This window comes from Pinus tabuliformis, chromosome 9, assembly GCF_031772625.1.
Source record: "Pinus tabuliformis cultivar Carrire ecotype Pingquan chromosome 9, CPIR1, whole genome shotgun sequence".
Classification (NCBI taxonomy): Eukaryota; Viridiplantae; Streptophyta; class Pinopsida; order Pinales; family Pinaceae; genus Pinus; species Pinus tabuliformis.
In genome coordinates, this window is record NC_142307.1 from 1443907295 (window position 1) to 1443934094 (window position 26800).

General features: G+C 37.3%; 1 protein-coding gene across 1 annotated transcript; it reads left to right on the plus strand.

Annotated features, from left to right (window-relative positions):
- Positions 1–22689: 22689 nt before the first annotated feature.
- LOC149153994 (uncharacterized) lies at positions 22690–26140 on the plus strand. The gene is made up of 7 exons (XM_089444002.1): positions 22690–22763; positions 22889–23229; positions 23575–23822; positions 24290–24397; positions 24605–24825; positions 24907–25272; positions 25792–26140. The coding sequence occupies exons 1-7, from the start codon at positions 22690–22692 to the stop codon at positions 26138–26140; spliced, it is 1707 nt and encodes a 568-aa protein (XP_089300128.1).
- The last annotated feature ends 660 nt before the right edge of the window (positions 26141–26800 follow it).

Here is a 26800-nt window from a genome sequence, read left to right on the forward strand (position 1 = left end):
ATAATATGGGGGTAAAGGGTTGTTATATGTTGTGTAGCAATATGTGTATTATAAGGTATTGTTTATACAATACATTGGTCACACAGAGGCAAAACACAAGTGGGTTGGAGAAATAAAGGTTCAGGAGTATTGTGGGAGTATCGAGAGTGGGAAGGAGAAAGAAAAAATATGCTAATATTAGGTCCATAGTAGCCTAATATTCAAACATATGGCCCTAGTGTTGAGATGCAATTCATGGTAATGTTAAATTCTTAAAGTGACATGCTCCTTTAGCTTTCATTTTCATCCTTTTACTCAAATTTTTAACATTACCATGAAATGAATCAGGATGTTTGAGAGTGGTTCTAACCTCATTAGATTTCATATGGAGAAAGTAGAATTTTAGATCTCACTCAAATCGAGTAGACTTAGTAGTTTTTTAGGATTTCATGATTGGGGGGATTGGAATGTTTCCATTGGATTTTGTCATGTACTAGAGTATGGAACTTATATTAAATCAAGAGAACAAAGCCCTATATGTACCTTGATGTTAGTGAAATTAGTTGTCAAACTCCTCTATCATGACCCTACTAAAAATGTACCCATCACTCACACAAAACCTTGACTTGATATGCTACATTTTTTATCTTATGTTAATGCTTAGAGGGTGATATTAATGAAAAAGATCCCAATATAGGCAATGATTTTGATGATATGTAGGTATTTGTTGTAGCATAATTTTTTTGGATGTTAGAGGCCATCCAGAGCCTATTTGTTAATGTATTTTTGGTTCAGAGATGGATTACACTCGATGTTCTTTTGGTTATGTCCACCCTCACATGCTATATAAATTAGAATTTGTAATTTGTGGACCTGTGATTGATGAAGATTATAACTACTAAATGAATGATGTTATATGGTTTAATCCATGTTTTTATGTTTTTTATCACAAATTCATCATTCTACATGATTTTGTTGACATATATGCATCAAAATATATAAAAATATATATTAATTCACTCCCACAATTGCTCCCAAACTAGGGGATTTTGGAACTATCACTCCTCACTTGTACTTCCATTCCCTCTTCCGCTTCTATTAGCGCTTCCCGTTTCTGCCCTCGCTCCCTAGCAACCTTGCTCCAAAACAAACATGCATCACATTACTAAAACCTCTATGATCTATGTCTAATGTGTGTGTTAAGATTTTTTACCTATTTCTAAGCTAATGATCATCCTAACGATGAGACAGTAGATAAGACAACAAATATGGTACCTTCACCCTTTCCTTACATTAGTTATGAATATGTTGAATGAAAGTGAAGGAGACAATGATACCGATTGTTTCTTGGTAGAGGTCACATGCATGCCACATGAGATAGCGAAATATAGTAGTGTTTGGAAGAGGGTGCATGCATGATAAGGGCACACATGCCACACCTTTAGTTAATTCTAATTTAGATGTTGTTTCAAAATTAGAAATTTCAGTTTTGATAGAGTTTTTCTATTATTAGATTTTTTTCTTTTGTTATTTTTAGTATGCATGATCTATTCTTACAAAGAGGGTGTAGAGCCTTAATCAATTAGAATACTGATATATGAGAAATTCCCATCTTAGGTAGAGGACACAAATCTCAAGGAAGGGATGCATGCTTGCATGCTGCAGTTCATCTTTTGATGGAGACACACTTACTTGACACTCTTACCATGCAAGTATGGTGCACTAGGTGATTTGATTAGGCCTATGATTTGACAAAGTCCAACCAGATAGGATTTTTCATGTGTCCATATTCATTCTACCTTCTCTCCTCTTCCTAATCTATAAGTGAGATGAAAGGTGCACCATTGTGTTGGTTATCAAGGTTTTGTTTTGAACTGTTGTAGTGTACCTTTTTCAGTATTCAATAGAAGATAGATGCAATTGAGAGTTAAAATCTATGTATTTTCCATTCCAATTTTCTATAGTATGTATTTGTAAATCAACCAACTTATATCTGCCTCTTTTTTGTTGAAACTTTTAAGTTTTTAACAACCTAGTATTTAGGTTATTATTTCTAGGTGCATAATCTACTTACCATTGTTAATGAAAATAAAGGGATACAAATATAAAGGGTATAAAAACTGTTAATGAAAAAATGGATAACTACAATATCTAGTGAAAGTATGGGCCTTTTAAATTGGGAAAGTGTATTGGGTTCGTATTGGTAGGGGGTTAAATAAAGTGATTTTTAGAGGTATTTTCCAATATGTAGTCAAATTAAAGGTATTGTTTAGTATGCCATGAATGCACATGCTGTGTTAAAGGTTCATTAAGTGAAGCCCTTGTGACTCATGTATATAAAGGTGTGGCTGAATGAAAGAACAAAATAATTATTGAGATGGTTGAGAGCATGTTGGAAGGTAAAAGTCTTCCAAACACGTTTTGGGGTTGAAGTAGTTGCACTTGTTTATTTGCATAAAATATGGGAAAAAATGCAAAATATGACTCCTTATTAAGGCATGGTGTGGAAAAAAACTTGGAGTTGGCCATTTAAATGTCTTTGGTTGTATTTCTCGTGCTTATGTTCCTGCCGAAAAAGAAGAAGAAAACTATGTGATAAAAGTGTTAAATGCATTTTTATTGGCTATTGTGAGAAGATACAAGCTCATATGTGTTAGGATATTCCGACACATAGGATATAGTTAAGTTCAACTTGGTCTAGCATAGAGTTAGGTTAGAGTTAGGTAAAGTGTGTTTCTTTACCGTTGTACATTTTGTAACTTACAATCCGACGGTCACGATATGTAGTGATTCGACGGTTCACTCTCACCTCGGTATTACCGACACTTGATCCGTGGCTTGACACCCGATTGGTCCATGAGTTCTATTTAAAGCGCATGGAGGGTCATTGTTCGGGTAATCCGTGCATGAGAGAAGCTTATGTAAATTTTCATTCTTTGATTAATAAATTGCCTGTAGTACCCACGTTGGGACAGGCCGTGGACTGTTTCCCTCCTTGCACTCTGAGGGTTTTAACCACGTCAAAAATACTGGTGTATTGATTTGAGATCTGGTTGTGAGCGGTGTCCTTTTGGTATTCCTTCTGTGGAACTTACCCTGTAAATTCCTACATGGTATCAGAGCTATTTGAGGGCCGCGTCCGTTGGTGATCCAAATCTGAAGCCGGTAGAACTGCATGCGGCTGTCGTTTCCTAGATCTGTTGTTTCTGACTGCTTTCGGGCCGAGAGGACTGCTCTGTTGCGTTCGGAGCATCTGTTCCAGTGAGGAACCCCTTTCGTTTCATGCGAAAAGGTTTCCGGTAGCCCTAGCTGCGTCATTTTTCAGATCGGGAGGTATACAGTGTTTTTTTTGCAGTTTACTGTTAATTTCTCTCTGCTTATTTCGGTCTCAGTTTATTTAGCCTTTTTTTTAACCGGATCTATACCTTTCATTTCTGCGTATGCTCTTTGCCCTGCGACTCTGTGCGATCTGGGCAAATCAGAAACAGAAAGGAAGGATTTTTCTCATGCGTATGCTCTTTTCCCTGCACCTTAGTGTGATCTCGGAAAATCAGAAACATTGAGAAAAATATTTAGTTTTTCGGCTAAAGCTAACCTTGAGATTTTTTTTTAAAATTTCTAGTTTTTTGGCTAAAGCTAACTTCGAGCCGCAAGGTTCGTTTTTCTTTGCATATTCGTGTTGGGTTTTGTGTTTTGTGTTTTGTAGGGAAAAAGAGCTTTCTCAAGGCAAGCACGCAAACCGAGGCCCCCCCCCCCCCTCTCTCTCTCTCTCTCTCTCTCTCTCTCTCTCAAATTTTTTGTATAGATCAATTGGTTCAAAGCTATTTTTAGAGAGTAGAGGTCTTGGGTTCAAGTCTCCATTTTGTGGGGGCGGATTTTTTCATTCCCGCACATTCGCGCACTTTGCCGGCAACGTCAACAAGTTTTTTTTCAAAAAGCCATAACTTCTTCATCCGGAAGCCTTTTTCAGAGCCGTTTTTTTTAAAACCGCCTATTTTTTCGAGATCTATCCGTTGGAACACTTACTTTCAACATCTTCAGCTTCAGTTTTTTTAAAAAAATGGAAAGTCCATGCCAAGTCATTCTTGACAGCACTAACTACTTCCAATGGGTAGCCTACATGGAAGATTTACTTAGAAGTAAAGGTCTCTTCAGAATAGCCACAAACCAAGAGAAGAAACCAAAAGATGAAGACAAGGCGGCAAAATGGGAAAATAGACAAGATCAAGCACGTGGTTTGATAGGGATGTCTATTTCTCCTGATCTTAGATTCCACATTGCAGAACTTGAGACTCCTCATGAAGCATTAGAAAAACTTGCTAAAGTTTTTGGGATTAAAAATGAAATTAGATCCCATCAACTTGAAAATGAGCTGCTTACTTTGGATCCTAATAATTTTTCTTGCATTGAAGATTTCTTGTCCAAATTCAAGACCCTTAGATATCTCTTGGAAGGTGTTAAAGTTAAGAAAGATGATGGTAACCTTATTTATTCCATCCTTACTAAGTTGGGACCAGCCTACTCTGTATTTGTTTCCACTTTCCATTCTACAAGGGAAGCTTTCATTTGTCAAGGACAAGACTACAAGGCCCCTTCCTTTGACTCCTTTTGTGATTCCTTAATAAGAGAACAAGAAAAACTCTTACACCTTGGTCTTCTTAATCTTGGAAACTCTTCCACGAAAGCGTTAGCCGCCCAGCAGCAACCAAATTCAAAGAATCCTAAGAAGTCATATCCTCAAAAGAATGGTCCTAAACCATCTCAGCCTCAAAATGAAAGATCATTTCAGCAAAATGATAAGACCAATAAAAACAAATGGAAGAAGACTGATAGACATTGTAACTTTTGTAATCGAGATGGCCACTTAGAATCTAAATGCTTTAAGAAGATGGAAGCCTTGGAAGCCGCAATGAAGAAACATAACATCCATCTGGAGCCTACTTCAACTTCAACTTCCAGAACGGCACTTTCTGCATGTCATCGTCAATCATCTCAGTCTGGTTATGCATTAAATGTATCTTCTTCTTCTTCTCATTCTCATGAGTGGCTCATTGATTCTGGAGCCTCTTGTCACATGGCCAAAAACCAAGCCATGTTTTCTTCTTTAAATGATTGTAACACCAAAAATATATATATTGGTGATGATAGATCTCTTAATGTTGTAGGGACTGGAACTGTTCATCTAGACAATGGTCAGTTCAATGATGTATTATGTGTTCCAAACTTATCCTGCAACCTTCTATCTGTCTATCAGATAACTCATTCAGGTGAAGGTAAAATTGTTGAATTTTCACCTCATGATGTTGTAATCAAGGATCTAAAAGATCCTAAACAGATTCTAGCTACTGGTCTTGCTGATGATTCCAAAAGGTTGTATAAGTTTCACAACTTTGGGTCATCCCATCTTCCCTCAGTATTTGTTGCTCATAATGATGAAGTGAGCAAACTTTGGCATGAGCGGTTTGGTCACTTAAACTATCGCTCCCTTCAGCATCTATGTAAAGAAAATATGGTGACAGGTCTTCCTATGGTATCTTGCAAAGATGGTGTTTGTTCCGGATGTGTACTCGGAAAACATCATCGGGACAGTTTTGACAAACGTGCCTCTTGGCACGCCTCAGCCCCTTTACAGCTTGTGCACAGTGATTTATGTGGTCCTCTTCCTGTTGCTTCATTCTCTGGCTGCAAGTACTTCTTAACTTTCATTGATGATTTCTCCAGACGCACTTGGGTATACTTCTTAAAACTCAAGAGCGAAGTATTTACCACCTTTTTGGCCTTCAAAGCATTTGTTGAAAAACAATCTGGACATCAAATTCTTAAGCTAAGAACTGATAATGGTGGAGAATATGTTAAAAACGCATTCATCAACTTTTTCACCGAAAATGGAATTCAAATGCAACATACTGTTCCATACACTCCACAACAAAATGGTGTAGCTGAAAGGAAAAATCGCACCTTAAAGGAAATGGCTAATTGTATGCTGCAATCTAAAGGACTCAGTCTTAGTTTTTGGGCCGAAGCAATTAATTGTGCAAATTATATAATCAATCGCACTCCTACTAAGGTTCTAGAGAATATCACTCCAGAAGAAGCTTGGAGTTCCATTAAACCAGATGTAAGTCACTTTCGTGTGTTTGGAAGTGAAGCATGGGCCCATATTCCAGATGAAAAGCATAAAGCTTTAGAACCTAAGAGTGAGAAATGTACTTTTGTTGGATATTCTGAAGATGTAAAAGGTTATAGACTTATTCCATTTAAGTCCAAAAATGTTATCATTAGAAGAGATGTAAAATTTGATGAAAATAAATCGGCCTGCGAGCCTAGTCCGGCGGATGTGCCACCTCTTCCTATCTCTTCTATCTTTGAAAACATTTCTTCTTCTGATGATGAAAGCGAGGATGATAATCCTCCCCCACCTTCTCAGGATCCTCAACTTCCAAGATGGGTCCGTGCTACTCGGGATGCAGCAGGTGATCTTGCCGGTGATCCTACAGATCAGCGACGTACACGTTCTCAGTTTGAAAGAGCCTCTTCTTTACTGGCTCAAGCTCCAGTAAATCATGATCCTGACACTTTTGCAGAAGCTTCAGGCCATCCACATTGGGAAGCAGCTATGAATGAAGAATATCATTCATTGATGACAAATGATACATGGGATCTTGTTCCTCTACCAAAGGGACGCAAACTTGTTAGATGCAAATGGGTTTACAGAACCAAGTATGGACCAGATGGGAAAGTTGATAAACATAAAGCTCGTCTAGTTGCTAAGGGCTTTTCACAGGTTGAAGGCATTGACTACACTGAAACCTTCTCTTCAGTTGCCAAAATGAACTCTATCCGCCTTGTTCTTTCCCTTGCTGCCTCTTTAAAATGGGAAGTCCATCAAATGGATGTTAAATCTGCCTTCTTGCATGGGGACTTGCAGGAAGAAATCTATATGGAACAACCCATTGGCTTCATACAAACAGACTCCAGCCTCGTTTGTCGACTTAAGAAATCCCTTTATGGCCTCAAGCAAGCTCCTCGGGCTTGGTATGCCAAAATGGATAGCTTTCTTTTAGAATCTGGCTTTTCTAGGTGTCATTCTGACAATACTGTCTACACCAAGAAAGTGGGCAACTCTCTTATCATCCTTGTTCTTTATGTTGATGATCTTATTCTTACTGGTAGTGATCCCAACCTTATAAACCATGTGAAGTCCAGCCTTAAAAATAAATTTGAAATGACAGACTTAGGACACTTACACTATTTTCTCGGTCTTCAAGTCTTGCAATCCCAAGAGGGTATTTTCCTTTCCCAGTCCAAGTATGCTTGTGATATTCTTCGTCATTTTCACATGGAAGACTGTAAGCCAGCCCCTTCTCCCTTTCAGTCTGGAGTCAAACTTTCAGTCTCTTGTACTTCTCCTGAAGTTGATGCTACCTTATACCGTCAACTTGTCGGAAAACTCTTGTATTTAACCCATACTCGTCCTGATCTTTCCTTTGCTGTTGGCCTTGTTGCTCGTTTTATGCAAAACCCCCGTGAAAGTCATTGGAAAACAGCTAAAAGAATACTTCGTTATGTTCGAGGTACAATACAGTTTGGGATTCATTACAGTGCTAAAGCAGCTCCTCTATTAGTTGGTTTCACTGATTCTGATTGGGCTGGTGACCTTGATGATCGGAAGTCTACTGCCGGTTATGTCTTCACTCTTGGTTCAGGACCTATTACATGGGCTTGTAAGAAACAGGCTGCCATTTCTCTTTCGTCAGCAGAAGCAGAGTATCGTGGTGCCGTGGAAGCTAGTAAGGAAGCCTTGTGGCTTCGTCAGATCCTATCAGAGTTTGGCTTTGAGCAGCAGCATCCAACCACACTTTGGTGTGATAATCAAAGTGCCATTAAGCTATGCAAAGATCCAGTCCAGCATCAGCGCAACAAACACATTGAACTACACATGTACTTCATCAGAAAGCTCATTCATGACCATGTTCTTGAAGTGCAATATTGTCCAACAGATGATCAGGTTGCAGACATCTTCACAAAGGCTCTCACAGAGGCGAAGTTCACTAAACTTCGATATATGCTTGGAGTTCAGGAAGTTGTCACTAAGGGGGGATAGGCTCTAGTGCCTCCTTCCTTCTCCTATTGTGTCATATTTGTAAATCCTTCAATCCTATCCCAAGTTGTTCTTAAGGGGGGATGTTAGGATATTCCGACACATAGGATATAGTTAAGTTCAACTTGGTCTAGCATAGAGTTAGGTTAGAGTTAGGTAAAGTGTGTTTCTTTACCGTTGTACATTTTGTAACTTACAATCCGACGGTCACGATATGTAGTGATCCGACGGTTCACTCTCACCTCGGTATTACCGACACTTGAACCGTGGCTTGACACCCGATTGGTCCATGAGTTCTATTTAAAGCGCATGGAGGGTCATTGTTCGGGTAATCCGTGCATGAGAGAAGCTTATGTAAATTTTCATTCTTTGATTAATAAATTGCCTTTAGTACCCACGTTGGGACAGGTCGTGGACTGTTTCCCTCCTTGCACTCTGAGGGTTTTAACCACATCAAAAATACTGGTGTATTGATTTGAGATCTGGTTGTGAGCGGTGTCCTTTTGGTATTCCTTCTGTGGAACTTACCCTGTAAATTCCTACAATATGTTGTATAGCCAATAAATAAAAAAATTGTTTGTTATAAGAATGACAGTGGAATCAAGGCATTCAACAAGAAGTCCAAGAATTATTGTACAAGAAGATGAATCTTATGTTTCTAAAAATCTAATCACTAGTCCAACTATTTCCCACACTACATCCACTCCATCATATTCTTCAGCTTCAAGTCCTATTTCATGTCCAAGTCATCCTTTAAGAAAAGTGAAATCCTTAAATGAAAATTATGGATATACTAATTTTACTTTAATATCTCTTATTGAAGCACAACAAGCACAACCAAATATTTTGAAGATGTTGTAAAAGAAAAAGCTTGGCTGAAAGGAATGGAGAATAGGTTGCAACTATTAAAATGAATGAAACATAGGATCTTGTAGACCATGTTTTTGAAAAGGAAGTCATTGGGGTGAAAATGACTATAGAAAACAAAGTATGTAGTTGATGCATCTATAAAAAATAAAAAAATAAGGTTAGTGGCAAAGGGGTATGCTTAGTAGTTAGGTTTTGACTATAATGAAACATATGCTTCTCTTGCAAGATTGGATACCATAAGACCTATTTTGTTATGAAAAACATAATATAATTGTTTTCTTTATCAATTTGAAGTGAAATCATCCTTTTTGAATGGTATATTTAAATAATATGTCTACGTTCATCAACCCCAAGGATATGAAGTTGTAGGATATGAACAAAAAGTATTCAGATTGAAAAATGATCTTTATGGGCTTAAATAAGCTCAAGGAGACTGGTATAGAAAAATTAATAACTATTTTTTTAAAGGGGATTTAACAGAAGTGAAAAAGAACCCACATAACAGTATTTTGGTGGGAGGCATGGGTACACTTATTTGAACATAGGCTTGTAGGACCTCTGTAACTCGAAAGCACAGGCCCAATGATAATCCATCCTAGAACCTATTTTCTTCATGGTTATGGTTTTAGCCTTCAACAACTTGACTTGTTGTTCTATCTTAGGTATCCAATTGTATTTGCAATTTATTTGATCTAGTAGGTGTTAGGCATTACTCTTTGTGGCTTGAGAGAACGTTGTTCCCATGTAGGTCATTGAAAGCATACATTCTCTAGTTTCAGGTGTTGTAAGATTTTATTGTCATGATTTTTCAAAAAATATTCCATTTTTTATGCACTTTGTAAACATATGTATGCACTTCCTATAAGTGACACATATATTAAATTCTGTTTTTTATATTAAATAAAGTGTAAATAAAATGGATGCAGCATTGTGTAGCGACAATGTGACCTGAAGATATCAATGTCAATATCTCAAAAGTGGACACCCTTGTGTGGTTGAAGGTTAACAGGGAGGTCTATGATTGATTTTTTTCCCGAAACCAGATTTGGGTACATGATGGCATATAGTTAATAAGGGACCCCCCAAGTTACAAACCACTTACCACTACCCTTTCCTAAATTCCACTTCTACTTCCGCTAAATTTAAATGCCATCGACTCTTTTTTAGTTACCTCCATTTTATCTGCATGCAAATTTTTATTGCTGCCAAATCCCATTTTCGCTAATTCTTATTGTCGTCAAAATTTTTCTTCCATATTTATTGCATTTATTTTTATCCAAAGTTATCACCTTTTTCCCATTTGTCAAAGAGTTATTGTAGAAGAAGAACAATGCCACCTCTGTACCATCTAAAGTAATTAACTACAAGTTGTTTTCAAGCACTATGATTTCATGGGTAATCCTATTTATTTTTCCTTAATTTCATATTGTAAAGATGAGTTCACAGAAAGGAAAGTCAGCTACAACTTAGTCTAAAGTCCCTCCTCCTTCTTCCTCGATAAAAATTAATGAGATTCCTTTAATTGATCTAGACACTAAAATTATGGAAACACAATGTGAATTTGACCTTTACAAACTAAAAATTAGGAATTCCAAAGATTTCAACACCATAGCAATTACTTTTCCCTTTGGGAATCCCTCCTTCGCCAATTTGCGTTTCCATAAATCCATCATTTTCATGTGTTTGTTGTGTGATGTTCAAACCGATATTTACCGAGTGAGAGAGCCATTGTTGCCGAGAATGAAGATCCTTTATTTCATATCAATTCTAAGTCAATTTTAGAGGCCCTACAGGTTTTTGTTCCTGGTTCACTCCATCCATTTTCTAGTAAAGCATTTTTGTAAACTTATAAGAGATTAAACCCTTAGTAAAGAAATTCCATATTTGAATCTTCTTTTCTAGGGGGAGCCAACATTCCCCAACACAACCCTCCTTATCCTTCAAATATTTTCCCAAAGATCTCCAGACAAATCATATCAATGTTATGTTGTTTATTAGGGCATCGAAATGATGAATTTATGGATGAAGTGGTATTAGGTTTTTTGTCAAGTCTATCACTAGGAATAAAGCCTTCTATTTATTTAAATTTTAGTTAGTTTCTCTTAGACACCATTTATGAGAAATTTTTGAAATTTGGAATTGAAAGGCCTTTCAAACGTCAATCAATTTTAGTGTATCTATTCTTGTATCACCAGTCAAACAAGTTCCTTCAAATATAATTGCAAAAACAGGATATGTAAGGGGTTCAATGGCCAGTCCTTCACTAGACTTCTCTGGTTAGGAAACACTCTAAATACTTTTTTTTTGAAAATTTTGTAGACCAATTTATATTAGTATTTTTCAGCCTATTAAATGGTAATGAAGTCCCAAGAATTATACCAGAGGTCAAGTGCACTTTGCAACTTAGTCAACATACACAATTAGGAAACTAGTATTTGTATAAAATATTTACTGAAATAAGAATATATGGATGTGAACTCCCTCCATATTATTTTCCAGTCTTTCTCCCAATCATATCTTTTGCACTTGAATTCATTAGAAAAAGTATAAATATAGATCAAATGCATTTTCTACCAAGAAATAAAGAGGATATTTTCAAACTCAAGGCACAAGTTGGAACTTTTGTTGTAAATATTAGGGAAGTTGGTAAAGAAGTTGAATTTCTATTAGCACAAATGAAATTTAGAAAAGGAAAAAGTTGGTCTTATGATCCAATTGGTAATATTTCATCTATCAGAATTCAACAGGGTTCTACTTCTTATGTTCATTCACCAAAACCATATATTGAAATATATGACAATAGAGAAATATGGGCAAAAGGTACCCTAGAATAGTTACCAAAACAACAAGAGATAGAGCAGTCAGTAAAACTTAATGTTTTAACAATTCCTCAATAAAGGGAAAAATAAATCAAAAGGGATATTGAAGATACTCCCATTCCACTTCATATTCAAAAGGAACAACATTCAGAGTATACAAGAGGAAAAAAGTAAGGGAAACAAAAGAATCCATTTTAGAGACTATGTGAACATATGTGTCTACACCTTCTACAATTAGTTTTTCATGCGAGCCTATAATCAATCTATAACAAATGTAATCAACAACATGGTACTCTTCTTCAACTTCTTCTTCTGTTAATTAGAGAATTTTTTAAACTCATCAAGATCAAGAAGAAGAATGAAACTTTGAAGTCAATTACCTACACTCAATTTCGTAAACAAACTTATTCTACAAAGAATATATTACTTTTAGCCTTGGATGTTGAGAAGGGATACTCTCAATTGGCCTTCTTAGAACCAAAAGTCCCAGAGGCTAAGTCTGAAAAATATTTTAGGACTTCTGTATTTTATTTTAACACAAAGGAAATCCATCCAATTGACCAGATTGATCTCCATAGATAGATAGGGGATATGATCTATTCCGCCTTAACAAGTTCAATAATTAATTTGTCTAAGTTGCAATTTTTTTTGAATAACACAATTTCTAAATTAAAGATGGAGAGGATGTCCTCTTTTTCTAAAGATACTAGGATCAAATAATTGGAGGACATAATTATCAAATTGGGATTGGATCCTAATGGTATCAATGCTATTAAGGAAATCACAAAGAACAAAAATGTAGACATTCTAGCTCTTCACAAAAGATTAAAGCTGCCAACTACTAAGCATCCACAAACACAAGAAATTGGAGAGATGGAAAATGAAAAATAATTTCTATTATTAATAATGATTGAGAAGGTTAATCAGAGCCAGAGTTTGGAAACACAGGTGGAACATCTACTCAAAGAAAGAGTGTAAACAAGAGGTACAATGCCTTCTACATCACATGTAAGTTAAGAGGGAAATGATGCAACCATGGAATTAAAAAAGACATTATCATCTTTGAGCTTAAAGAATCAAGAAATTTACAGTCTGATGAAATATTTTGAGAAATATGAAGAAGATAAAATTAAATCCAATAATTCTTTAGTTGTTGAACTTCAAAAGAATTCTAGGTTACAAAAACAACTTGAATGAAATTTAGGTCAAGCTGATAGTGTTCAATTTTTAATTCAAGCTAAATAAATGACTTGGATGGAGATCATATCTTAAATGTATAATGTTTGGATATCAATTGAGATTATAGTTGAATAAGACGAGCTATTGGAATGAGTAGAAAGGGAAATAAATGCAAACCTAATTAAGCTAGTCAGATTATAAATTCATTGAATTCAGAAAAAAATAAGAATTAGAAGAAAGAGATATTGTTGACATGACTCATTTGATTATGCAAACCAATAAAATTTTGACTAAGAAAAATTTGATGACGTAAATGAAAGTAAAAAGTAACTCTATGTAGTTTTAGATTAATAAGTTTAACAAGAATTTCTCTACTTTAAAACAAAGAGGTTTACCTTCCTTTAAAAATTCACAGGAAAAATTGGTATCTGAGGAAGAATATAAAATATTAGTTAACATGGTTGTAATGGATAGGTCAAATTTTTCTGGAGTAAAAGGGGCTTTGAGTGGTCTAAGTCTTCTTCAAAAATTATCTAATGATTTATTTATATGTTATGAGACCATATATTTGTTCACAATTGAACTAGACTTTCAGAAATATACTAAAGTGGATGAAACCCATAGAAAGATGGTAGCTTTAACTTATCCAATGAGAGAAGAATGGGAGTAGCTTGTTGGTATCTTATCTTAATTACGAAATTTAAAGACAGTATCTTGAAGATAGACTATATTTTGGCAGATAATCATGACAGATCTAGATTAAGAGGAGCATAATTCACGCAGACTGATAGCTTGGAACAAAGTCTAGAAAAACGAGGAAAATTGTAGATAATTAAGATGAAGATTTTCTATATTGATCAAATTTTTATTGAGAGTATTCAAATTATTATTTTGGATAGAAATTATGTTCCTTCTAATATATAGATATATGATTTTGTACAAACTCTATATATATATTTTATTTTGATTGGAAAAGGGTTGATTGCTGGAATACAATTTGGATATTTATGTAATACATGAATATTTAAAAGTTAGTCAAGGAGTTCTATTTTCAGCTTATAGAAGCATTGTTTCACATGTGAGTGCTTCTAGTGTCACATTATATTTTTATTCAATACATTTAAGATTGTATAGATAATTGGGAAAGACTTGGCTAAGTAATAGTGTAGTGCCCCACTCTGGCTGACTATCAGTGATATGACATTAACATTTATTTATATCTAAGACCCACACTTTATTCTTTGAGGAGCTCAGGTTGAGGATCTAGACACATGAATATATTATTAGTGGATGTGATGGTTATGTATGTTCTCTATTGATATTATGATGATGATAGAAGTAAAGGATATGTATGCTCTCTATTGATATCATGATGATGATAGCTTTGATGGATAGGTATGTTTTCTATTAATGTTATGATGATGACAACTTTGATGGACATATATGTTTCCATTGATGTTATGATGATGATAGCCATGATGGATGTGTCCCCTATGTTAGCTACTTACATTAGTTCTGGTTCACAATGAACAATGATGCGGATGCCTAGGTCATGTTGATGATGTTATTATGACAATGACTAACACTAAGAAACTTTGTTACTGACGATTATATATATATAGTTTGATGGAAATTAATATTTGTCTTTGAAATTCTAAGTTGATTTTGGAACTTTCTATATATATATATATATATATTTTGATGCTATGTTAGTGGATTTTGTTCTCTAGAAATTCATTCTTTCTATAGATAACAACTCAACAAGAACAAGGATAATAGAGAGTAACATATTCTTGTGTCTTCTGTTGGTAGGCTAAATTGCTTCATTTTTAACCCCTTTTTCACTTCAAAACCATAACCTTAGACCTTTGTTTTAACCTTGCAACCTCCTTATTCCTACACTAGTCCAAGAATCATGCCTTTTCCTGCGCTACTTTTATATTTCATATTTAAGGGTTACGAATGTGCTTAATTAATCGTTTTCATAGATTTTGTACCTTTAATACTATTTTCAACTAATATTTATTTTCCTAAAGTATTTGATAAGAAATGTATTGATCATTCCATTAGCATGGTCGAGTTCAGGTAGGATTCCTGTACCGCTGGCGAATCCTAAACTATGATGACAACTCACTACCCAACACAAACACCTTGTTCTAGAATGGTCAACTTGAGTTGGGCTCGAATCAGAGATAAGTCAGGGATATTATGGAGATTGTGTCACTGACCGAATGCTTAGATTAACTTTTTGTTATAGTCGAAAGGCTTACTATGAACTATTGTTGTTATTTTGTTATAGTTGAAAGGCTCATATTAGAACGCTAGATATAATTTGGTTATGGCCATAGGCCTGAACAGATGTATAAAATATAGGATTCAGATAGAAAATGGTAGCGAGTGATAGCTATAGTAGGGATATTGTAATTTTGTTCTTCTTTAATTTTGCTGGTATCGCCCTTGTTCTGGGATGGATTTGAACCCATGATGTACATTTGCTGATTATTAATAGAAAGGGACTGTGCCATGTTATTTTAATATTGTGTTGTAATTCTGTGTTGATGCATTGTTAAGAGTTGAATCTTCACATTTCCTAAACAGGGAAATAATTTGGTTGGCTAGGGCCCAACCAACTCAGCTCGTTCTCCCTTGTATTCTTCTTTTTCGATTAAGGTGTGTTGATTTTGTTTAATGCAAAGTGTGAATTAAAAGGATGCTTTATTCTTCTGCAAAGTCCAAATTTGATTTCATCATTGTGTGATGGATCCGTGGTGTGCATGCTCAACTGAGTTTAGTTTTATGATTTCTTCTCTTCAAAGCTTAATATCATTTCTGCCTGGATTGTGCAAGCACACATTCTTGAATTAGTGCATTTATAGTTTCGCAGATTGATTCATTTGGTTCGTTACAATAACAATATTTTATTCTTATATGATTTATGAGCCTTAATATGTTTCTGCAATGTGTGATTTTCATTCCGAAGTGTTCTTGATATCTTGAATTAAATATGCTTTGGTAATTTGAGAATGAATGTTGTTGTAACACATTAATCTGTACCTGTACTTCATATGGTTTAGGGAAAGATCAAACTTCATGTTTAGTAATTTTTGAAGAGAATATTTCAAAGTTAAGAAGGTTATGAATGCAAATCAGATTTGTGAGAATAACTATTACAGGATTGAAGTTTGCTGTCACAATTAGATGAGTCCTTTAGATTGCATGAAGATGTTCCTTGATTAAGGAAAAGTGTGCTTTGAATTTGGAAATTAATTCTTATTTTAGATATTAAGATTGGTTGAAGCATATTTTTGTTTGAGGAATTTATTTTGAAGTTCTGTTCACCTTTTCAAACTCCTTCTCTAAGTTAAAACATTCTTTATTTTCTTATAAGAAGAATTGGAAAACTTGGTGCAGGAATCTCTATTCTGGTACAGGAATCGATATTCTGATACAGGAGAAGAGTGCTCTAGTCCTGAGGCTTATAGCCCCTGCACGAGGACATAAATATTCATTATAGGTGTAAAATATACTTCCAACACCTAAATTTTGTTTTGGTACTAGTGCAAGCACATTGCAGGAGTATAGGAATAACAACTTAGTGTAGGGAGAAAGATCTATAAGGAAGTTAGATATCTTCAAGGGTCCAATTATTAACCTGACACACAACTATACTGAAGATAAACATAGATTTACATTTCCATTAGTCAAGATTGCTTACAAGAAGTTTGAGAGTTCCTTTCATTTATTTTTTGCAGAAGTACTTTCTTTCACATTCTAGAACTAGAATTTCTTTGGTGTAAATTGTTAGGTGATATTTTCTTTTGATTTTGCAAGATTACAATTAAGGAAGTAGGAATAGAGTTAGGAAAAGTTCATATCATTTATGGAACTTCCTTTTCTTCATCTCTAAGTTTACGAAACCTCCGGGTTGACAATTAAGTGTTGAAGGAATCTGCCTAATCGCAATTCTTGCACTCAACATTTTGGCACCGTTACCAGGGAGGTGATTTGAAATTGGTAAGAACTTTCTATTTTCTGCAATAGGGGTAAGTTTGCTATTATTTTTTCCTACAATATGCTTCTATTGTTTTGAGGATTTTACGAGTGTTGATTTTTTTATTCATTGTAGCAATTAACATATTCTTTTTCTTTATAAGCATTTGAATTTTGTTTTTGGATTTGATTTTTAAAATGAATGCCTAAGAAAGGTAGGGGTCTGAAGCCCAATAAGGGCTGACAAAATACTAAAAAATCTGAAAACTCTTCTCATATTGGACCTTCTTTTGCAGGTAGAAAGTCCAAGTAGACCCAGACTCATCACGCCGGAACAGTCCACTTGGATTCTGGAAACAATGATTCAGGTGTGACACAACCCAAAAAGGGGAAGAAGGAGGCTAACGATGATCAGAAAGTTAAATTCAACATTAGTCAACCTTCATCTTCTAGAAGTGGTCCGATTGGAGGCACAATAATGGCTGATCATGAATACCATGCAGAGGGAATTGGCGAGAACCAGGTAAATGAAGAGAAATCCACTTTTGGATTTCCAATATTTAACTTAGAAGTAAATGTACAAATGAAGAATATTTCACCTTCATCTCTTCCACACTTTCATGGTAAGGTGCACGAAGTCCCAAATTAATTTCTTTTTGAGTTTGATATATTATGTCAGAGTTATGATAATTCTTCTGATGCCCAGAAATTAAAGTTGTTTCCTGCAACTCTTAAGGATTCAACGTTGCACTAGTTCATGGGACTAGGAGGAAACACTGTAAGTTCTTGGGACCAAATGAAGAGAGTATTTTTGAATAAATATCAAGAATTTTGTAAAACTAGAGAAATGTAAGACGAGATCTTCACCATTGTACAAGGTGATGATAAGACTTTGCACGATTACCTAGAGAGATTTTTGTATATACTCCAAAACTCCAAACACAAATTTGGTTTAAGTACTATTAGAACCTTGTTCCTACAAGGAATTACTGAGGATTATAGACACAATTTGAATTTGTTAGGACAAGGAGACATTGCTCAAAAAACTTTTGAACAAATTTGTGACTTGTGTAGGAAGTTTTCCAGAAATCAATCTAGATCCACTAGACAAGGTCGAAGCAAAACTAACAAACTAGGATCTACAGATGCTATGATCATTGGCTTGGAGAATAAAATGGACAACATGAAAATTGAAATAATGAATGCTGTTAGCAAAGAAATAGACTCTTTGAAATTTCAACAAAAATTAAAAAAGGAACAAGAGCCATTGTCTATTTTTTGTCCAAAATGTAGGAAAAAACATCCTTTAAGAGAGAGTCCTGTTGATATGAAATGTGATAATAAATGTGTGATTTGTGTAGAGAACCATGCCACCAAAGAGTGCCCCTCCATACCCAAATTAAAAGTTGTACTTGAAGGAGAGAATTCTGAACCTGAGCCATTACATGCCATGGGAGCATGAAGAAACTGGCCACAGGTAAGTGAAGGTATGGCTCCTGAACCACATTTTTATGGTTATAATGCACCTCCATATTCCTATAATAATAATAATAATCACTCTAAACATTGGTAGCACGGGAACCGTTTTCATCATGGACAATCCTCTAAACCTTGGCAACAGGGATGGAGAGGGAAAAACCATTCATATCATTCCTATCCTGCTCAGATGCCATCATATCCTCCTTCCTACGCTCCACACCATATGTCACAACCATCTTTTCCCTCTCCACCTCAGCAGAGTCAATCATTGCCACCATTGCCTTTGCTACCACCATTTAGACCACCTCAACTACCTGCTCAACTGGTACCGAATCCTAATTATAAGCTGGTACAACTGATTCATTCAGTTGGACCGTCCCCTCCTCCTACCTATCGAACATTGGCAATTGGGATAAATGAGCTTTAATTGAGATCGAGAAGGGTGGTTAAACTAGAAAAACAAAAAAAATCCACGTGATTATTGAGGAGAAAAATGAGGAGGTAACTCGTGATCATTTGAAAAACAATGTCACCATTCAGCCCATTCTCATACTTTTAGATTCACTATATTATTCAAATCAACCCCCCTATCCAGAGCAGTTGGTCATGGAGAAGAGTGACCTTGAGTCCACTCTGGCTTCTGAATTGAGGAATATTTGTATAAAGGTCCCTTTAATTCAGGCTATCTGATAAATTCCCATCTGTACAAAGATCATTTGGGAATTATGTATTAAAAAGATAGGGAGGAAGAGAGTAGAACCTTGAACCATTTAGTTTGTTGGTTGAGCAACCGAGTTGATGACAAGATGCGTATCAATGGAGAAATACACAGATCCTGGAAACCTAGTTGTTTCTGTTAAGATAAGTGATATCCTTGTCTCTAATGTATTAATAGACCTAGGGGTAGCCATCAATGTTATGACCATGCAAACCATGGAACAACTTGGGTTGGGCCATATTCGTCCTACACCCACCGTGCTTGAACTTGTAGATAGATCTAAAATCAAGCCCGATGGAGTATTGGATGACGTGGTTGTATCTATAGATTCATGGGAATACCCCGTGAATTTCATTGTGCTTCAGCCAGAGAATCCAGTTGAAGGACCTCCTTTGATTCTGGGATGACAATGGCTTGCCAAGACCGATGCTTATATTGGATGTCGCTCTGGTGATATGTACATTTCCTATGGATACTCTAGGAAAAAGGTCACCTTATACCCACCTGCTAGATCTATTCGAGAACTCAAGGATACTTTATGGTTAGATTATGACAGTAGTGATGAGGAGACCCGACCTATTTCTTCGATTCAACATTATACCGAGTCCACCTAGGATGGTGAATTACGAGATTTCTTGAACAATCTAGACACTATGCCTAGTTTTGATACAATTCATCAGATCTTTAGTCTGGATTTCAAAGAAAATTCTAATTCCCAACCTTCCTTATCCCATATTGTGGTATCATCCTCCTGTACTCTTGAGTGATGCAGGAGCATCTGGCTGACAGGACGAGATAAGAGGAAGGCTGTTTGGTCTCTGAAGGGGACGAAGGAGTAAATATGCTGAAGGGATAATGTGTTTGTTTTTTTATTTATTTATTTGACTAAGCTGTCTAAGTTAGGTAAATGAACAGTAATTAGGAACAGTAGGAATTATAATTAATTAGGATCAATGTTTTAAACAGCTAATTTTGCCTTTGTAATAATGTTGAACGACAATGAAAAGTTCTGTAACAAAACTGATATAACTAACCAGACATAACCAACAATGGTTGGAAAAACTAACAATTTTCTAACAGTTGTTAAAAGCAGAACAGAACACAGTGTGGGGTTCGACTTTCTAGGAAATGAAAAAATAGATTATTACAAAATTCTGTGCACTCTAGACTCTCCAGCGTCCCTAAATTGTTCGAATTGTTTATACAATATAGCATCCATTTTCATGTATAGTGCAGGTCTGTTTATAGCATAACTTATAGGTGTATGGTCTATAAGTGAATTGAACTACGCTGGTCCAACAAGAAAACAAATTCTGGACAGAACACCAAGGAGCTCACAGGATGTGTGGCGAAAGGCAAACTCACAGTCTTCGAAGTAACCCACAAGCGGAATTACAAAGACCCAACCCAAACTAAATGTCAAGCGAATAATCAATTACAAGCATTGCCAGGTATGCACAATAAACAAATATTCGTAGCTTCATGCGTTTAAATCAAGACAGAAGAGAAAATAGAATTTCCTGTGCATTCATCCATATATATTGTTCAAAGCCAAAACCGTTCAACAGTTACAAAATCCGTGCCAAATTATTTTACAAGTTGGGGCAAGATACCACACGGGTTTAGAAATCCTCGACTTAATTACAGACACCAGACAAGGAAAGAGCAACTGTGTAAGCCTATAGTCTAGATTGTAACAGTTAGCGGCCCAACAAGCCATTGACGCACATACTTGACAAAACCTAACCAAACGTTGAACGAAAAGCAACCAAAGCATATAGAACATCGCTACCCATGACAAGCTGGAGCCACCAAACTGCCAGGCCTCGAATCGCTTCGAGTAGCCAACCAAACCGCCAGGCCTTGAATCCTTTTGAGGAGCCATACCTGTAGTCACAAACAGTGTCAAAAAATATAAGTAATGGATAGTGGGGAAAGACGAGGCGTATAACTGAGCAAAGGCAAACAACAGTAAATATTTACCTGGTATTGGCAAGCCGTGGCCGAAACAGTTCCACTAGAACACCCTACTCACAAGGAGCTGATACATTAGCAACTGAGAGAAAGAGATGCAAATGCTGATAGCATGGAACTGGGAAAACATACCTCGTGAGTGACGAAGGAGCCAGAGGAAGTTGCTACCATGTTCTGCTCGAAAACGAGGATGGAATAATGGAACCCTGAAGACTGTCACCTAAAACAGCTCCAACCCATAACAGAACACAATGACAAAGAAAAAGAATTTACAGGCATCAATATCACATGTTACAAGAAGCACAGAGACGCAATAACAGACCACAGACATATAGTTAATAGTTAGAAACAAGAATGGACCAGGGAAAATAGGACCTACCGAGTTGACATTATTATCGCCAGACAAAGAGGCGCGACGTTTAGGTTAACATCCTGAACCAAAGAACGGACAGCAGAACCCCAGATCGAAACCTCCAGAAACAACCGAGAACGCAGAGCATACAGGAACCAAAAGAAATGTGCAAACGAATAACCAAGTGAGGGTTTGATCGCCCATACCAAGGCAGGTCGAGAAATCCAAGGGAGGATAGTTGTCAAGCAACTGGGGGCAGAGGTACCAATCATCTGTGCGGGTACCAAGGACTGAAACACTATCATTAAATTCAACCGCCGACGAATTGACCTATATAAAAAAAATGTGCTGTTCATTATTAACTGCCACTTTATTCCCACATTGATATTCGTTGGAGGAGGATTACGTGGGCTGGACTCATCAAGTGCTATTAGAGTAGGAAGTTGAAAGAATCAAGATATGGAGGTTCAGAGATGCGGACGTGGAAGAGGTGTGCGCAGCGCAACAGATGAGGGCTTGAGGGAAGAAATAAGGATCCTTACTGCTTGCTTAGAGGTAGTGGAGGCAAGTAGGAGAAGAGACCCAAAACTTGGGGATGACAGTGAGGAGGAGGTAGTAACCGCTATAGACGGATCAGATGAAGAAGCCCCAGAGATAAAATTGTTGAGGTCAGTGCTGCTAGCCAGCAGCAAGCCCAAACTGGAGATTCCTAACTATGATGGCAGTCTGTCTGCAGAAGTTCTGCTGGACTGGATAAGTGAGTTGGATAAGTATTTTGAGAACGAAGAGATCAGTGAGGATAAAAGAGTCAAATTTGCTGCAACCAAATTGAAGGGACACGCCGCTTTATGGTGGGATAGTGTCCAGGCAGACAGAAGGAGAATGAATAAGCTACCGATAAGGAAGTGGCCAAGGATGGTGGCAAAGCTGAAAGGCAGATTTCTACCTAAAGATTATCAGGTTGAGCTTTATCGATGGGTACAGAACTTAATACAGAAAGGTATGATCATAAAGGAATACACAGAAGAATTTTACCGTGTAAACTTGAGGGCTGGTTATACTGATGATACTCCAGAAAAAATAGCGAGATATGTGAACGGTTTGAGGCTGGAAATACTGGATGAGATCAATATTCTTTCCCTATGGAACATAGAAGAAGCCTTTCAGAGTGCTGTAAAGGCTGAAGAAAAGATTAATAGGAAATAGAATGAAAGGAGAGGACGGGGAAATGGCAGGGGATGAGGACAGTCCTACGGCAAGGGAACAACTGCCAGTAACAACGAAGAAGGTAGCAGTTCCAGGGCTTCGGGAACAACAGAGAAAGGAGATAGCATGAGAGGAGGTCGGCCATATCATGGAGGAAGAGGGAATGGCCAAGGAAGGGGAGCTAACGTCTAGTGCTACAGGTGCCACAAATGGGGGAACAGATCCTTCGAATGCCCGGAAGCAGAGCAAGCTGGCCAGAGGGGAACATTTGTTGCACAACCTGAGGAAGCTGAGGCACCGCCCCAGGAAGTAGAAAATGTGGCAGAAATGGGAGAGGCTTTGGTTCTAAATAAAGTACTGTTGAAGCCAGCCAAGGAGACTGCCGAACAGACCCAACAGAAGGCACTGTTCCGGATAGTTTGCAAATCACATGGAAAGTGTTGTAAATTGATCATAGACAGTGGGAGTACAGACAATCTGGTTGCCACCGAGATGGTGGAGAAGCTGGGATTGAGGCGACTTAAGCACCCTACACCTTACAAGGTGTCATGGTTGCAGACAGGTCACTAGCTATTAGTTGATGAATAGTGTGAGGTTGAATTTCACATTGGCAAGTACCAGGACAAGGTTTTCTGCGATATCATGCCAATGGACGTATGCCATATACTGTTGGGGAGACCGTGGCAGTATGATCAGAAGGTGGTACACGATGGGAAGACGAATTGTTACAAATTTGTGAAAGATGGAGTCAAGCATATGCTTGTACCCATCAAGGAGGAGGACACAGCAGAAGCGAGTGGAACAAAAGCCTTATTAGTAGGTGGAAAACAATTTATTAAACAGATTGAGGAGAACAAAGTGAATTATGCTGTCGTGAGGAGAACTAAGACTGTGTTGTTGCACACAGAAATGGCTGAATTGCCTGCAGAGATTCAGGAGATGTTAGAGGAATTCAGGGACATTATAGTTGATGACTTATCGGACAAGTTACCTCCCAAAAGGAGCATTAGTCATCATATCAATTTTATACCTGGAGCAAGCCTACCAAATGAAGCAGCGTATCGAATGAGCCCAAAAGATAATGAAGATATTTGCAAACAGGTGCAAGAGTTGCTGGAAAAGGAGCTGATGAGAGAAAGCTTGAGCCCTTGTGCGGTACCAATAGTACTTGCGCCTAAGAAGGGAGGAGAATGGCGGATGTGTAGGACTCCTGAGCTATTAATAAAATCACTATTCGATATAGGTTTCCCTTACAAAGGATGGATGATATGATGGATTGTCTTAGTGGGGCAGCTTATTTCACAAAGATTGATCTGAAGAGTGGCTATCATCAGATCAGGATCAGAGAAGGAGACAAGTGGAAGACAACCTTCAAGACCAATGAAGGGCTGTACGAGTGGCTGGTCATGCCGTTCGGTTTGAGTAATGCTCCTAGTATTTTTATGAGGTTGATGAATGAAATTTTGAAAGAGTTCATCGGTAAGTTTGTGATAGTATATCTTGATGATATTTTGGTTTTCAGCAGAACAAAAGAAGAGCACCTTCAACATGTTCGAAGAGTGCTAGAGAAATTACAGCAAAATAAACTGCTGATAAACTTGAAGAAATGTACCTTCCTGCAGAAAGAACTAGTTTTCTTGGGCTTTGTAATTGCAGAGAATGAATTGAAGATGGATCCAGAAAAGATTGCAGCGATAGTCAATTGGCCGTCACTGAAGAGCTTATTTGAGGTACGTAGCTTTCACGGGTTGGTGAGTTTTTACCACAAGTTTATAAGGAATTTTAGTGAAATCTGCATGCCGATGTTAGACACCATAAAAAAGGCCAGCCAACCTTTTTGTTGGACCAAGGCAGCAGAGAATAGTTTCTAGCTCTTGAAGCGAAAGATTACGAAGAGGCTGATTGTAAGGCTACCAGATTTTAATAAGCTTTTCCAGGTTCCATGCGATGCAAGTGGGACAGCCATTGGCGCTGTGCTTAGTCAGGAAGATAAACCTATTGCATTCTTTAGTGAGAAATTGAACGAGAGTAGGCAGAAATATTCCTCATACGACAAGGAATTTGATGTCGTGGTCCAAGCTTTAAAGCATTGGAGACACTACCTGCTGGGGAATGAGTTTGTACTATTTTCTGATAATTCAGCGTTGCAATATGTAATGTAACAGCATAAATTGAACCACAAGCATGCCAAATGGGTAGAGTATCTGCAGAGTTTCACCTTTGTGTTGAAACATATCAGTGGGCAAGCCAATAAGGTCGTAGACGCATTGAGCAGAAGGGCTTTTCTCTTACAGGAAAGTACAGTACAGGTGTTGGGATTCGAACACTTAAAAGATTTGTACCAGACCGACATAGACTTCAAGGAAGTCTTTGAAGCTTGTCAGAATCCTATGCTGAGAAATACAAGTCCATGGTTGGACTACAACTTGCAGGAGGGACTATTGTTTAGAGGAGGAAAGTTATGTATCCCGGACTGTTCGATGAGAGAAAATATTGTACAGGAGAAACATAGCGGGGGTCTAGCTGGTCATTTCGGCATAGACAAGACTTTGGAGCAGCTCGGACACTTTTATTACTGGCCCAGAATGTGCAGGGATGTACCGCGGTATGTGAACAGGTGTAGAGTATGCCAGCTAGCGAAGGGACATAGTCAAAATACTAGACTTTACACACCACTACCTATTCCAAGCAGGTTGTGGGACTCAGTCAGCATCGACTTTGTCTTGGGACTACCTAGAACGTAGTGAGGATATGACTCAGTGATGGTGGTGGTAGACAGATTTTCAAAAATGGTGCATTTCATTCCTTGCCGAAAAACTAGTGATGCCACTCATGTAGCTCACCTATTTTTCACAGAGATTGTTAGATTACATGGCCTACCTAGATCTATTATTTCTGACAGGGACGTAAAATTCACAGGGCACTTTTGGCGTACCCTGTGGAAAAAGTTGGACACACAGTTGAATTTCAGTTCTGCATATCATCCGCAGACTGATGGACAAACGGAAGTGGTGAACAGGAGTTTGGGAAATTTGTTACGGAGTTTGACTGGGGAAAATTCACGGTTATGGGATCGTGCTCTCGCTCAGGCAGAATTCGCTTATAACGATTCGCCAAATCGTAGCACTGGACACAGTCCATTTCAAATCCTATACGACATGCATCCTCAGGGGATACATGAACTGCGAGATTTGGGAAAGTTGGAGCGGAGGAGTGCTGACGGAGAAGACTTTGCAGAAGCAATGAGTGAACTACATGAATGGGTGAAGCTAAAGTTGCAGGATAGCGTGCAGAAATACAAACAACAGGCAGATTTAAAGCGACGAGAAGTCCAATTCAATATAGGTGACGAGGTCCTTGCACACTTACGCAAAGAACAACTTCCTAAGGGCGCATATAAAAAACTGAAATTTAAAAAGATTGGTCCCCATAAAATTTTGCGCAAGTTCTCAGCCAATTCTTATGAAGTTTAGCTACCACCTAATATAGGCACATCACCTATTTTCAATGTGGCAGACCTATTCCCATATACTGCCAACTCAGAGGACGATAGTGTGGTATGACCAGAATGGGACACTCAAGTTGGAGACAGTTCTTGGATGAGGCACATGCCTTTGGTTCAGCCCCATGAGATCGAGAAGATTCTCGATACCCAGGTAGCCAAGAAGACTCACAGGAAGGAGTATCTACGGTACCTCGTCAAGTGGAAGAACCATCCAATTGAGGACAGCTCGTGTCTCGACGTAGCGCAGATACAGAAGGCTGGTTATTCTGTGAAGGAGCTCATGGAACAGATCCATGACTTTTCTCACCTCGGGAGCCTGATGCAAGAGCAACTGGATGATAGGATGAGATAAAAGGAAGGCTATTTGGTCTTTGAAGGAGACAGAGGAGTAAATATGCTGAAGGGATAATGTGTTTGTTTTTTATTTATTTATTTGACTAAGATGTCTAAGTTAGATAAATGAACAGTAATTAGGAATAGTAGGAATTATAATTAATTAGGATCAATGTTTTAAACAATTAATTTTTCCCCTGTAATAATGTTGAACGACAATGAAAAGTTCTATAACAAAACTAATATGTTAGATAAATGAATAGTAGGAATTATAATTAATTAGGATGAACGTTTT